The sequence below is a fragment of the Carassius auratus genome, chromosome 5 (genome assembly GCF_003368295.1).
Source record: "Carassius auratus strain Wakin chromosome 5, ASM336829v1, whole genome shotgun sequence".
NCBI classification, from domain to species: domain Eukaryota; kingdom Metazoa; phylum Chordata; class Actinopteri; order Cypriniformes; family Cyprinidae; genus Carassius; species Carassius auratus.
Genome location: NC_039247.1, coordinates 19,400,552 through 19,415,736, shown reverse-complemented (window position 1 = coordinate 19,415,736; position 15,185 = coordinate 19,400,552). Strand labels below are relative to the sequence as shown.

At 36.1% G+C, this 15,185-nt stretch overlaps 1 protein-coding gene across 1 annotated transcript; it reads right to left on the bottom strand.

The window, feature by feature from the left end:
• Positions 1-5,108: 5,108 nt before the first annotated feature.
• LOC113079745 (protein limb expression 1) lies at positions 5,109-14,425 on the bottom strand. Its single transcript, XM_026251951.1, has 7 exons — positions 14,088-14,425; positions 10,853-11,016; positions 8,911-9,051; positions 8,150-8,245; positions 6,366-6,443; positions 5,710-6,125; positions 5,109-5,664 (listed from the first exon to the last, which is right to left on the bottom strand). Exons 1-6 carry the CDS (start codon positions 14,128-14,130, stop codon positions 5,742-5,744), a joined length of 906 nt encoding a protein of 301 aa, XP_026107736.1. The 5' UTR covers positions 14,131-14,425; the 3' UTR covers positions 5,109-5,664; positions 5,710-5,741.
• Between the last annotated feature and the right edge of the window lie 760 nt (positions 14,426-15,185).

Here is a 15,185-nt window from a genome sequence, read left to right as displayed (position 1 = left end):
AAGACATTGCATTTTTATTTGATTTTATTTGATTTCCTGCTACATTTCTCATCTCTTGCATGCAGTACCTGTTTTCCTGCACTGCCCTGAAAAAAAAAGCATTTTTAATCTATAATTTTTTGCTTGTTTTCCAATAAAAGTTCCTGAACATCCTTAAAGCAAGATATATTTGCTTGAGAAGCAAACTTGTGAAAGATATGAAGATTTCAAAGGATAATTTTTCATTTTCTTACCCCACTGGACTTTTTTACGCATCAACCTCACAAATTATATTAGATTTATGCTGAACGAGAAAGAAAAGCAACATGGTGATATTTTTAGCAGAAAACCAAAGATGATTTTGTAGGTTATGGTGGACCGTACAGCAGTGTTGCACCACTGAGCACTTAGCAACATTTTTCACCTGAGGGATCTTTTGTTCTGTTTTCTTCCCTCACCAATCAATACTGCACTTTCTCCTCAGGATAAAGATAGTTCAGCAGACTGAAATACATGCGATGTGCTATCAAACCGAGGGCTGATTCCGACTGCTATTTCTGGATGTGCAGTTTGAAAGAATATATGATATTTCAAACGTTATATGATATTTCTGAGGGGCTTACGGAAAGGATGACATCATAAATAAACTCTTTACTTGTTTTGCTATTTAAATCTTATTTTCTGTTCCATTTGTTTTTTGAAACCCAATTACCCAATAACCTTCCTAGAGCTCTCATGATCCCACCGCTAATCTATCTGACCTACAACTGGCTTTGTGTTTTCCTCTTTTGAAAAAAAAGAAAACTATTTGGAGATGAGGCGTTTTGTCATTGGTGCAACCTCTCTGTGACAGATACTTTGAGCTGGTTGTCTTTCTGAAAGAAAGGAGAAAATGTGAAAAGAAAGAATGACGAGAAATGAGGAGACATAGAAATAGTGTCAGAGAAGGAAATAGAAAGCTGAACTGTCCACAGGAATAATTTCTCTGTTATCCTCCAGCATTACTGTTAAGCTCTGAGTCTGACAGAGTATGTGGTTATGTCTCAGGACATCGCATCTGAACCAGTCCGACATGTCAGAAAGCCCCAAACAAATGTATTTATTCGGTTTTAAAACACCTTTTCTATTTAAAGAGAAAATTCAACAATGAACTTTGGCTTCTGATCAAGTTTGGTTTAACAGTAATAACAGTCTTACCTATATGTTAAAAATGAAAATAATTTTTGCAGATTTAGTCATTTGCAATTATCCGTAGCAAATTGACTACTGAATTATTTCTCAGGGCACATAAATGTTTAATTATTTAGAGACAAAGAGGAATGAGAACTGTAGAAGCTAACTAATTAGTGCCTAATCAAACCATTTTTTGTAATGAAGCAATCTTCTTTCAATGACAATCAATTGAAAATCCATAGTAATTTGAAATATTTCTGTGTAAATCTTTAGTCTTTTTTTTTTTTAATGTGAATTGCACAGTATGTTAAACATGTTTTGCTCTACTTCAGCTGCTGGTTATTCCTACCGTTTTCATGGTTGTCTTGCCATGCTTGACAGACAGGGAACAGTGTGAGTAAATCTCATGCTGAGTTTCTATTTACGTGCTGAGTTTCCATCTACGTTTCTTCGGTTGGTTTGTCTGGGTGTTAGATGGAGTGCAGCATTTGTGCACACTGCTGCAATAAAGCAAGTGTCTGCATGAGGCTTCAGGGGCTCAACTGTGCATAGAGGACAAGCTGACAGTTCCATCTGCCTCACAATTTCTCCACAGATGTCCACACACACTCGTACACACACACACAAGCAGGGCAGAGCTGTTTCGTTCAACCCATCACTCATTACAGTGCTGTCTTTGGCATCAGTTTCTGGCAGTGTCATACAGGGCAGCAGCAAAAAGATAGACGGGTTCGAGAGAAAACTAAAGCCGCCCACCCGGTTGTTCTTCCCCATTAGTTTAACAAACTATTGAATGTGTGTAAAGGCTATGAGGATTGCAGCAGCTTAAAGAAACAGTTTTGTCATCATTTACTCACCCACATGTTGTTCCAAAGTATGCTGTAATTGAATGAGACTTCATAGTGACCACTAGTGAACATCAAAAAATGACAACTTCTATTTGCAGTGTGCTGTTCCAAGAGGACAGTCCATCAACACTGGGGCTTACCATTGTTTATATCATTCCACCTGTCTGTGTTTGAGTGTTCTAGATAAACTGTGTATTGGTGGTGGGGATTTTTCAGTGACTCTTTCCGCAGACTACCGTTACATTCATACGGTAGTGACATGAGCCTGCCTTTATTCATGAGCCAATTTAATCATTCATTTAACCGATTAGTTCAAAGCATTAATCCATTCAGAAACAAAATGTCACTGATATGTGTCATTGCATTATTCACTCAACTGATCATTTTTTTCAGTGACTCAGTCTGCAGGGGAGTCATTGAACCATTTTGAATCACTGAATCATTTACTCACCTGATTCACTGAAGCAAAGATCTATTAATCTGATTTCTGCTGCTGCTTTGTTTGGGAATATTTTATTGGCAAATCAAAAATAGACAAAGAAATTGGCAACATTGTGTCTAAAATGTTAATCAATATTCATTTTCTGTTCATTAAATTGTTGTATATACATATGCACAGAGTATTCAACTGGGGGCTGTGGGATGATGTGCTGTTTAATTAAATAAAACTTCTGATTCAAATCAAATTCTGCTTTTGTTTTGTTGACACAGTGTATGTCTATTTTCTTCAGTCACATTGGATCTTGGTATACATACACACACTGAGACAAGACCTGCGATAGTTCACCCAAAAATGAGCGTTCTGTCATCATTTACTTAACCTCGAGTTGTTACCAACATGCATGAATTTCTTTCTTTTTTTTTATGAATACACACATAAAAATATTTTACATAAGGACATAAGTGAACAAACTTACATTTCTGGTCACCACAGAATAATAATAAAACAACATACAAGTTAAAAACATAAAGGTGAGAAAATAATGACTACTTTCCTTTTTGGATGCACTATCCTTTTAACAACATCCTACAAAGGACTGAGTTGCTGTCAGTTTCATGAGGACATTAGAATGAGGAAAAAGACGAGGGAAGGGTGAGATGTCCTTCACTGGGTGAAGAGCATGAGAGTGGGTGTGTTGGGAGAGATGTCAAAGGAAACAAGGGCCACATGGCGCTCACGCTGCTTCACTCAGCATGCTACTGCACAGACGCCTTCACAGGTATTTCTATGCAAGGTTAACAAGACGCAAAATTATGAACATACAGAACGAGTCATTCTGTCTTTCTGCATAGCATGGGACCGAAGCAGAGCTCTCCTGAGATTTCAGACACCACAGCACTGCAGGCTCTGCAGAAACAGCATTCACACCGGCATCAAACATGAGTGGATGGCAGCTTCAGTTGGAGATTGCACTTGCAGTGGGATTTGTGTGAAAATGGAAAGATGTGCTCGCAACTGAGAGGAGACAAATAGCAGAGCGTTTCTCACTTGTTGTCTTTCACTTTCCATCATCACAGTACCTGCTTCTCCAGAGCAAAGACAAATGAAGCATCTCCCCTGCCATCCAAGCCTAAAGTGATTTTAATACAATTGAAAAGCACAGAGTTATTACTTTAGGTAAAAATGTAAATGTCTTTTATTTCAATTTAATAAAGTTAATAATCTGGGCCCGAGAAACACAGTTTCCAGTGCCATTTAAAATCTTTATCACGATATGCCATCCAAATGGATTTGATTTGTGTGATCTTCCATACATCTGGTTATTAATTCAATATTGAAACAGGAAATATGATTTTTGTTCCCTTTGGTCAGCTTCAAACAGCTATTGTATGCAATAACTCTAATGCTCTCAATCTCGTTGTCATTTCCTATCAGCCCAAAGACCCGAATGGTGTAATTTACATCTCATTGTCCTGAGAAGGAAAAGAAAGGAAAAAGTCACGCTTTTCAATTTGAAAGCAAGCGTTTTTTTGTTTGTTTTTTGCCTTGTAAATTAAAGAAAGGCGGCTCTACCGATGGCTTCAGCCCTTTTGGTGCCTGACAATCAATGAATCGGGAAAATTGCTCTGCCTCCCAAGAGTACCATGTACTCTCTAAAACAGCCAGAGACGTCATTATCCCACTCCTCTTCCCATCTGTAGGTCGACTAGATACATCACACCGCAAAGAGCGAAAAAAAGAAAAAAAGAAACTGCAAATTGGCGAGAGTGGATGTGTGAAAGCAATGCATTACAGAGAAGCTCTCTTGTTGTGTAATTAGATAATTTATGCAAAATCATGCATAATGAAAACGATTCAGGGTGAATAATAACGAGGCCTCTGCGGAATAAGATTGTGTAGGATCAAAAGATCAGCAGATGATTTAAAAATAAATCAATAAATATGTGAAAACACCTCTACTCCAGTGAGGTGCCTGTGTCACTATGGGATCTCATTGCTTGCTATGCCCCAAAGAAAAAAAAAAAAAAAAAAACTTAAAGCCCAGTTCAAGTAGAAGAAAATTAGAAAATTAGAAAGGGGCAATTTAGCATCTTATATAACATTATCAATTCCCACTAAGAGGACACATACCCATCATCGCTGTAGCTCAAGATTTCTTGATTTAGGTTCAATAGTTTCCTAGCAACCACTATGATGAAAAAAATAATAAATAAAGTTGAGCAAAACAAGATCTATTATGGCCTAGTTTTGTGCACTGTAAAAAAAAAATTTTTTGTCATTGCCATATTCGTATCCATACAATTTGTTAGTCATTTCTGTTATTTTACTTGCACTAACTTTTTTTTCAGCATCAGTAATTCAATTAAAAGTTGTCAAAAGCAAAGTCCAATGAACTTATCACTACTAAACTCTGGTTTTTATTAAAAAATTTAGTGGAGTTTGTTTTTTAAGTGGACATTATTTCAAGAAGATGTGGTGGAATGGTTTCTTCCTCTTATGATCCTTGATGAGATTAGTTGTTATAGCCAAATGTAAATGAGAAAAAGCTCGGCATGCTTTTCCCACTTACATTTTGTTGATTATACATCGAAATATTAAGTAAAAAAACAACGCCAAACAAAAGCTACACAAGAAACAATGACAAATCATGTTATAAATTCTAGTCAACACAGGAAGCCATTTTAATGGACATTAGTCAGGGTTACCATTTTAATCAAAACATTGCAAACAGGTCCTACATTTATTCACAATTACTTCTACAAAGGAATGATTTTAATTAGCAAATGTTCAGTAGAAGCTGCTTAGGCGTGTGTATTTGTTTGGAATAAAAAATGAGTTAATCACATTTCTAGTCAAGAACGACAATAAAAAATGAATAATGACAGTGCTGTTAGCGCTCCTTTCTGTTAAATTAGGACAGACACTTCATTACAAAAGTACAGAAACAGCGTCCTCTACTGGCAGACTGGCAGAAGATCAAAACAACCACAAATAAAAACGTACTCGTGCAGATAGGAACTCTCTAAACATTTGTAAAACTAACACCAGCAAAAAATATATATACATCACATCTTTATTACCATTTTTATGTGTTAAAATGCACAGGAAATTAAGAATATGTGCTACATTATAGTTTCTTTGGAGAACCCAAAGTTGTTTTTCTATAGCTTGGCTGTGAACATCACATTTTGGAACCTGTGTTTTTAAAGGGTATGAAAGAAGACTGAAAAAGCTTTATTGATGCCACATTATATAAAAAAGAACAGTATGTACAGTATATACATTTTGTCTCACAGAGCTCACTCCATTGATTCTCTATCACTCTCCTGAGAGTGACACTGACAGTGCTCAGAAGTATTGGTCATACTCTCCTCCAGACAGTGTCCCTCCTGGGCATAGTACTCAAACTCAGTCTCTTCCCTCCAGGACATCTCCTCACTCTGGTAGCCCTCCAGATCCTCAGCATTAGCGTGACTGAGAGCTAAGCTCAGGATTTCTTTCTTCTCCTTATAGAAACGGAGCTCCCTGCCGATTCTGCGGGCCTCCCCCAGCTCCTTCATGGCCAGCTGCAGCTCTTGGGAGAGCAGGCCGGGCGATTGCTGCTCCTTCTGTAACCAGTCCAGAGCCATGTGGCTGCGCGTACGCTCGTCCAGACGCTGCTGGGAGTAGTACAGGATCACCTCCTGTAAAACATGCATTTGAACAAGATTGAAAAGGTGTGACATAAAATTGACAAAACTGGATCTATGGACAGTAGAGACTTGCTGGAAGTCTCACAACTCTAACCTCAAAGCAACATACTAATAAATACTCAAAAAACTTTAACAAGTGCATAGCAACACTCAGGCAACCACCTACAACACCTACAGCACCACATCAACAATCACATTTTTTTTTTCAGAAAGAAAATAGTTCATTCTTACCTGGCGGCTACATCTCATCTGCCGAAAAGTCTTCAGAGTGCCATTCCAGTGCAGAAGTTGAAAAACAGTCATAATTTCCTTTAAAAAAAAAAAATAATAAGAGACAAAAAGTTGTTATAATAACTAATATTATAACTAAAACGCCTGTTTTTGTTGATATGTATAGTCAAAGTTCATTTAAAATATAGCCCATTTAAAAGTGTAAACAAGTACTTTTAAATGGACTATATTTTTCAAAAAATATAGTGCATTTACTTATTTATTTATTTAGTTAAATATATCATTTTCATATCAACCTATCAAAGTATGAGGACAAAACATTTTGGTACAATTACCAGAACTAAAAGACCTGCAGCATAATCAAATTCCTGGAGACATCATCACATGGTGTTATTTTTGAAGTATGCTGATCATATTTAACCCTTTAGTGTCTAAACAGTTGCCGTATTGCTTTAGCATTTCTTCTTCACTTCAGATTGATAGCATACTGAGAATTACTGTAGACTTGTGTGTGAAACAAAGCCTCATTCAGCATACAGCGTGTGAATTATATATATATATATATATATATATATATATATATATATATATATATATATATATATATATATATATATATATATATATATATATATATATATATATATTTGTCCTGTTTTCACACTTTTGACAGAATGTGTACCATGAGTAAAGTTCTGACTGCTTAAATATTATAAACATTTCCTTGCAGCTTTTATGAAAAATATGCATGTGAAACATCAGCCTAATTATGGAGTTTTTAATGCTAATAAACCCATAATATATATGTACCAATTTATCACAGTGTAGCTGAAGCTTTCAAGCTTCAAAGAGGACACAAAAACCATAACCATAGCATTAAAGTGTTTCAAGTGACCTGTGCACTGATAATTTTGAGTGAAAAGCAGACTGAAGTTTATTATTCACAGATAATCTCGTTCAAATGTTGAAGGACTGGAAAAGATTGTGCAACTCATTAAAGAAGTATCTTATGCTCACCAATTCTGCTTTTACTTGATCAAAAGCATGCCAAAAACAGAAATATTGTGAAATATTATTACAATTTAAAATAGCTGCATTTGAATGTTTTTAAAATGTAGTTTATTCCTGTGATGACAATGCTGAATTATCAGCATTATTACTCCAGTCTGCAGTGTCACATGATCCAACAGAAATAATTTCAATATACTGATTTGCTGCTCAAGAAATTTTTCTCATTATTATCAATACTGACTCTGCATAATGTGGTTGTGCTGCTTAATATTTTATGGAAAATTAATTAACAACTCCAACCGACAACTACTAAAGCAATTATACAGAAAATCTAAAGTGTCTAATTGTTTATATTGTCACATAATTTAAACTATATTATGATCCAGCAATATATTTAATCTTACATCTAGTATTTCCAACTTTACCTGCAATATATTATATAGCAAATCTGCACTCCATGTTATCACTGCAAAATGTAAACTACATTGGTCTACTTTTATGATGTTGCTTTTTACGTTGCTTTTGTATCCGTAGCTTGAATGGTCCAGTGCTCATTCACTGTCATTTCATTGAAAAGAGCAACCGAAACATCATTATGAATATCTTCTTTTATATTGTAGTAAACAGATTCGAATGACATACATAATGACAGATTTATGGATGAGCTAATACTTCATTAACCAGCGAGATATCTTTTGGTCAACCTGCAAAAACCAGTCTGGACCAGCTGGAGTTTTCAGCAAGGTTACATAAAGGCTGTGTTTTTTTCTAACCTGAAATTCCAGCATGGTTTTCCCAGTGTTCAGCTCCAGCATGAGACAGTACGCTCCTATGCTGGTACTGGGGTCAGATGCATCTGCAATGTTACTCTGTGAACAGCGGGACACAATGACTTACAGACGTCTCATCACTCAACCCGAGCAGACACAAATACAGAGGGAGGTCTGGGTTTCATTAGACACCCCTTTGCTTTGTTATTCAGCTGGAGCAACTTTTCTTTATTGTTGGAGAAAAAAAAAGGCCAAGACTGCAGAGCAGAGGATAAATGACATGAGAGTGAAGGGAGACCACACACACACACACACACACACACACACACTCCTACAGAATGTGAAAATCTTGGCAGCTACATTCAGGTTTGGGGTGAGGGAGGGTGACATGACTTTTTCTTTGTAGGAGGTTTTAAAACATTTTTATTTTTTATTTTGTTCTGGTACAAAGCCAATTTATCATTTGAATTGCATCTTGGCTCTTCATTATACGGAACAAGGTGGAGCAAGTTGGATGGAGCCAGTGCGAAGACACAGATCTATAACTATAGTGTGGGTGGCCTTCTGTACTTCCAAATTAAACTGTTTCTACAGACTGGAAAGCTTTTAGAGCTGTATACACCAAAAGTAATCTACATCTGAGCAGGAATGTACAGATGAGATTTCTTGCTACTGTTAATAATGTACTCGTCTGCCATAAAGGCCTAAACATCATGTAAATCTCATGATTTGTTGATAAGCAGCTTAATAGTACTGAGACTCACGCTGGTGGTGCTGACGGCTTCCTTCACGCTGCGTGATATGAACTCGGGAGTGATGCGGCGGCAGGGCAACTCGTTAAATGTGGAGTTCATCAGAGCAATGCGAGCTGCATCACGTCTGGCCTCGGCTTTACTGTAGCAGTACTGTCAGAGAGAGAAAGGATTTCAATTCATCATCATCCTCAAATGCTGAAATATGATAATCTACACCGATCTGGCATTTTTTTTAATGTCTTTTGTTCTTGATAACATAAACACTCTGATTGTGCTTCAAAGGAAAAGTTCACCACAAAATGTTCAGTGGTTAACAGGTGAAGGGGAAGGTTATCAGTGAATAATGACAAGTTTCACTATCTTTCACTTCAAAATAAAAAGCTAAAAAGAAGAAAACTTAAATGGAATTTTTTGCAATTTAAGTAATCTTTGGTTTAATTACAACTTTTTTTTTTACAGTGTATATTTCAACAACAACAGAAGTAACTGCGAAATAACATAAAGATATACTTAAGTGGGTCAAATTCCATTCATTCTAATTTCTTGGAAAAGAGCAGCCAGCACATCCTCCAAAATATCTCCTTTTGTCGTCCACACAATTATGAAATTCATACTGAGCTGGAACATGAGGGTGAGTAAATGACAGAATTTTCATTTTAGGGTGGACTAATCATTTAAGATAAACTAGTCCTTGCATGTCTTGAACATAAAGCCACAGAATTCCTACTAACCACATCAAAAGATGTTTTAGATGATGTCTGTGGACCACAAACACGATTAAAGACAGATTTGAGGCTAGCACCGCTGAGATTAGTTTCTGGATTTGTTTTATAGCTGAAAACCCTTACAGTGCAAAAAAAAAAAAAAAAAAAAAAAAAAAAGAATAATAATCATTATTCTACAAGCAGCCATTACATTTACAAGCAGTGCTGAAATAAAGATGAATATGTCTGGAGTTTTGAGAATAAGAAAGGAGAAAAGAAGAGCACAAATATATGAGAGCAGTGTTTTGAGCATAGAAGATGTTGCAAAAACATTCTGGGCTGCATTTCCCAAAAGCATTGTATTATAGAAACCCCTGGCACCAATGGTCTCTATCTACTTAGACTTAGAGGTTTTGGTAAATACAGCCTTCGTCTTTGATCTAAAAGGAAACTCCTCTATAGAATTGGGCTGCTCTTTGTATTAAATAATCAGTACAAAATGTAAGAGTATTTTCAATGTGCTCAATCACTGATCAAAGATTACAGTCCATTCAGAAAGCAGTGTCACTGGAGTGGACATTCGCTGGTGTGCGGTGTGCTTCAGTCTTTTCAAAGAGCAGCAGCTAGTCTTGAATTTTCCTCAAAAGTCATTTAAAATATAAACTATATATATATATATATATATATATATATATATATATATATATATATATATATATATAAACTATATATATATATATATATATATATATATATATATATATATATATATATATATAAATTCTAGTTCCTAGTTATTTTTTATTTTCTTATTTTTTTTTATATTAAAAATGACAAGATCTGTTTGCGGTCATGTTATGTGTTTCAGAAATGAATAAACAGACTCATTATTTTTTTCGAGATGAATTTCATAGAACATTCCATTTGAACTGAAGGAAAATGCCACATACTGATTTGCGGCTGGCAGGAGTAATTTAGCAAATAAGAACCACCTGTTGGCCCTCCTCATTTTCACACAAGAGCCTTTTTTATGGCTGAACTGAATAGTACTGATGAGATGCTGTTCATAAAGACACTAGATCTGATTTAGTAATGGGATAAGGCCAGAATTGCACCAAAATGAAGGGATTAAAGTACATTTTAAACAAAACCGTTGCTCATAAATAATAATAAATAAATACCATATTATAATAGCAAGTATTATGTGCATGAATGCATCCCTTATAGTACATGCAGAGTTCACTCACCTTCAGATTTCCGAAGCAGCTGCCACCTGGTAAGGTGACATAGCATATGTACGGAGGGCCGGGTGAGGGAATGGACTCATAGACTACCAGATTCTCTGTCTCCATCATCATGCCTTTCATTTGCTTCTGCTCCCAAAACTGGTGAAGCATTCCCACAACATTTACTAGAAGCAGGAAAAGAAGGAGAATATTTTGAAATGTGATCACATTAAATATATTTATTTAATATTGATGTGCAAACTATGTATCACTACAGGTGAGGAACTATGATTTCTCTTACTCATTTCCTAAGTCACCTTTTGTTTTTACTGAAAAAGAGTTTTAAGTTTCGAAGGGATGGTTCATTTAAAAATGGAAATGCTGTCATGATTTACCACCCACCCCATCAGTCCAAAATTACGTCATGATGAGAAAAAAAAGATATATAAGTCGCACTGGACTATAAGTCGCATTTATTTAGAACCGAGAGAAAACATTACCGTCTACAGCAGCGAGAGGGCGCTCTATGCTGCTGAGTGGTAGACTACAGGAGCACTGAGCAGCATAGAGCGCCCTCTCGCGGCTGGAAAAGGTAATGTTTTCTCTTGGTTAATTTCTCTCAGTTCATGTCAAATTAATTTTGATAAATAAGTCGCACCTGACTATAAGTCGCAGGACCAGCCAAACTATGAAAAAAGTGCGACTTACAGTCCGGAAAATACGGTAATGTCATTGTGTCATTTGTCAGGTTTGGAACAACCTGAGGGTGAGTAGATTTGAGTGCACTATACCTTTAAGATGCTTTGTGATGATATTGTGTATTTTATTAAAATCTTGTCTGTTAGTATTCAATCTTTTACCCCACAGATCACTAATTTGCTACAGAGGCTCAGCTGTTTATAATGTCAAAGTGGTTACAGAAGAGGTTTTTGACTGCTGTGTTTATTGAAATTGTGCCTGTTCATCAAACAAAACCAGACAGTGTCACTGCCAAACCTTTGAGATGAAAGTTACCCTTTTACGCTGATCTATGTCTGTGATACACAGAGTCACCCGATGCATTAGTTATAATCATTGCAACAGGCAAATGAAAACGCATGTTAGAGTGCATGCTTCATCATTCTGCATACTTTTCTCTCTTTACTATATCATCAAAAAGCAAAATGGTAAATGGTCATCAGAGTAAAATTCAAACATGAGGTTATGGTTTGCAGCATTTAAAAGAAAATTATTCAATAATTAAATCATGCTTATGCTTTTCTAAACCTTGTAGTTCTGTTTTGGAGCACAAAAGAAGATATTTTAAAGAATGTTTGAAAATTGTTTTGTCCATATAGTTAAAGTAAATGGGTCCAAAACATTTTGTGTTCACAGAAGAAAGAGAGTCATACAGGTTTGGAACAGCGTGAGAGTGAATAAATGATGACATAACTTTTATTTTAATGTGAACTATGCCTTTTAGTGTATTTTAGTGAGATGTGACAGTGTATTTCCCAATACAACATTTACTTACATTCACACATTTGGAAGACACTTTTATCCAGAATCGATTTGCATTGCATTCAAGGTATATGTTCATCAGTTCATTTATTCAACTTACTTGGGAATCAAACTCACAACTGTCTGAGCTACGGGAATGGTATTATTATACATTTTGTTCGCTCATTGTAATTTTACCATTTTACTAATTTAAGTCATTATAGCTAATTTATTAATTATGTTCTCATTTTTAACACAATTGTAACTGTTTACATCCACGTCTAACTTTCCACTTGTACCAACATTCACTGTAACATCAGTGTGACGGCTGTCCGGCGTCAACACATGGAAACATTTTCCCAGCAAAACAAACAGGTGCCCATGAGCTCTGTGAGGTGGACAAGCATCACACATCAGGGAGTTTTGGTGTGATTTCAGAGTTTCACACCCACAGTAAGTGCAATATTTGTGCAGTCTTGCTTTAATCAGCTCAGGCATGGCATGTAAAACACACCCCCTCTAAAGGGGTCAGCAATAATATTGAGAAAGGGGAACCAAAGGTATATTTTTGTAAAAAGCCCATGTATATGGGAACACAGGCTTGTTTTTACAGCATGAAAATTTCCAACTTTTTGTTTGTTTGAAAGAGTCAGCTGCGGCGAGCACCACCCAGTCTGTGTCTGTATGCTTCAAAACACACTTACGTGAGTGTTTCATTTCAGTCTGCTGCTACAGTATGAGCTGCCATGTTTGTGTTTGTGTATGGACTTTGGTTCAATCAAAAGACTGTCGTTCAAAAAAGCCCCTAAAAATTCTGAGGTTATTTCACTGACTAGCTTATAAAAATTATTATTAAATGTCATTCTTTCCCCTAGTGAATGGCAGCCAGTCATAGATTGTTCATCACAGAGTGTCTTGTCAACACACACAGAATTCTCATCTGAATACTCTTCATTCCAATAAAATCCCACACACACTTGTATATTTACAGGAACTCTCTGTTGGTGTAATGGTTTTTATATTGCACAAACCATATGTTTTATCCCCTTACCCTCACAAAAAACTACTGGCATGTTTACTCTACCAGTCAAAAGTTTGGTAACACAGAGTTCGAGTTGGTAACATAATGTTTTTGAAAAAGGTCACTTAGTCAAAAAAATACAACAAAGACAGTAATATTGTGAAATTTTTCTACTTTAATATATTTTATAAACAGCAATTATTCCAGTCTTCAGTGTCACATGATCCTTCAGAAACCATGAAAACAGTTGAATATATTTGTGCTGCTTAATATTTTTTTCAGAATTTTTTGATGAATGGAAGGGAAATTGAACAAAGAACAGCATTTATTTTAAATATAGCTATTTTGCAACATGTTGACATTACTGCATTAAAAAAAATAATTACTTTCTTTAAAAAATAAATAAACAAATCAGAGGCAATTTTTAATTTGTTTATTTAAGTTGTCAATAGAGCAAGACTAAAACACATAACCTTCCACAATTAATGGATAAATACTCATCATCTCTTTACATTTATTTAATGGGCTGAACCACCCCTACTGAAATCTAACAATTTTAATCCAGAGCTAGGCATATTATTTATTCAAAAAATAATAAAGTTAGTCTTAGTCTTGTCAGTCTTGTTCGTCAACAGGACACATAACTTCCCTTATATAATTCTCATCCATGCTGCATTTCTTCTTCAGACAGAATATGAAGCATAAGGTGAGGGATCAGAACATCCACACCAAATATATTTGCTACGTCTTACTCACAGTCTTTGAAGGCTCTGTCATCATCTGAATCTGGTCCAGACATGATCTCCAACTGCTAGTCCCACACGTCCCGCAGCAATCCTCCTTCTTCGTCTCCAGCTCTCACATGCTCCGGAGAAGTTCGAAACATCAGTTAAGCTCCACCTGTATTAGCCTTCTCCTCTCTAGCCTCCAGAGCAGTCTGTGGAGCCCCCAGGGGTTCTCTTCACTGGCTGGCCCAGCTTTTATCAAGGGTTGAACTAATTAGCTGTGAGGTTGGTTGTTGCGCTGCACTCCCTTATATTCACGCACACTCTCACCACATACACACTCTCTCAGCCTGTTGCACACTCCCACTCGACTGAGTCGACTAAGCCCCGGCCCAGGAATGCAGCCCCCTTCTCCATTCATTCACAGCATGCCCCTGCCTTCCCTCACAACTCGCTTTACATATGCAGTGCCCAACTCACTGAACAAACATCCAAGATGGACAGCAGACAACTTCTGACTGTTTTATTGACCACTTAAATAGCTATTTAACTTAACAAGATTCTGAAATTGGTGGGGGGAAAAAAGACATTAAAACAGTACATTTTTATTTTTTGGTGAACTTTTCCTTTTAATATAAAAAGTTAATTGCAAAAATGTCTCATGCAAAAAATTGTACATGCTACTTGGTGTGGTGTTTTATATATCTAATGTAATGACATGCAGACATTTTTAGAGTCCAAAAACCTCTTGAAGCCACTGATTAAATTGCATATTAATAAAAATGACCATACTGTGTCTAAAACATTTGTTAGTTTTTTATGCATTCCTTGTTCAACCCAATGTTAAGTTTTGTTTTGTTGTTGTTTTTTTAGACCATGATGTAATTTAAGTGATGATCCTGCTCAGACTGCACTGTGTAGTAATACTCTATGAGAAACATTTCAATTTAGCAGCTCTGAATGCTTGAATGGCTATTGTTCTGAGAACAAATCCAGGCAGCGGAGGGCATTCTTCTGAATGGCTCACTCAGTCTGGTGAACTAAAAGCGCACTTTATTCCCTTTTCTCCACTTAGAATCCATGAGCCTACTTCCTCAATGTTTGAAGCTCAATTCACTTTACATCACTG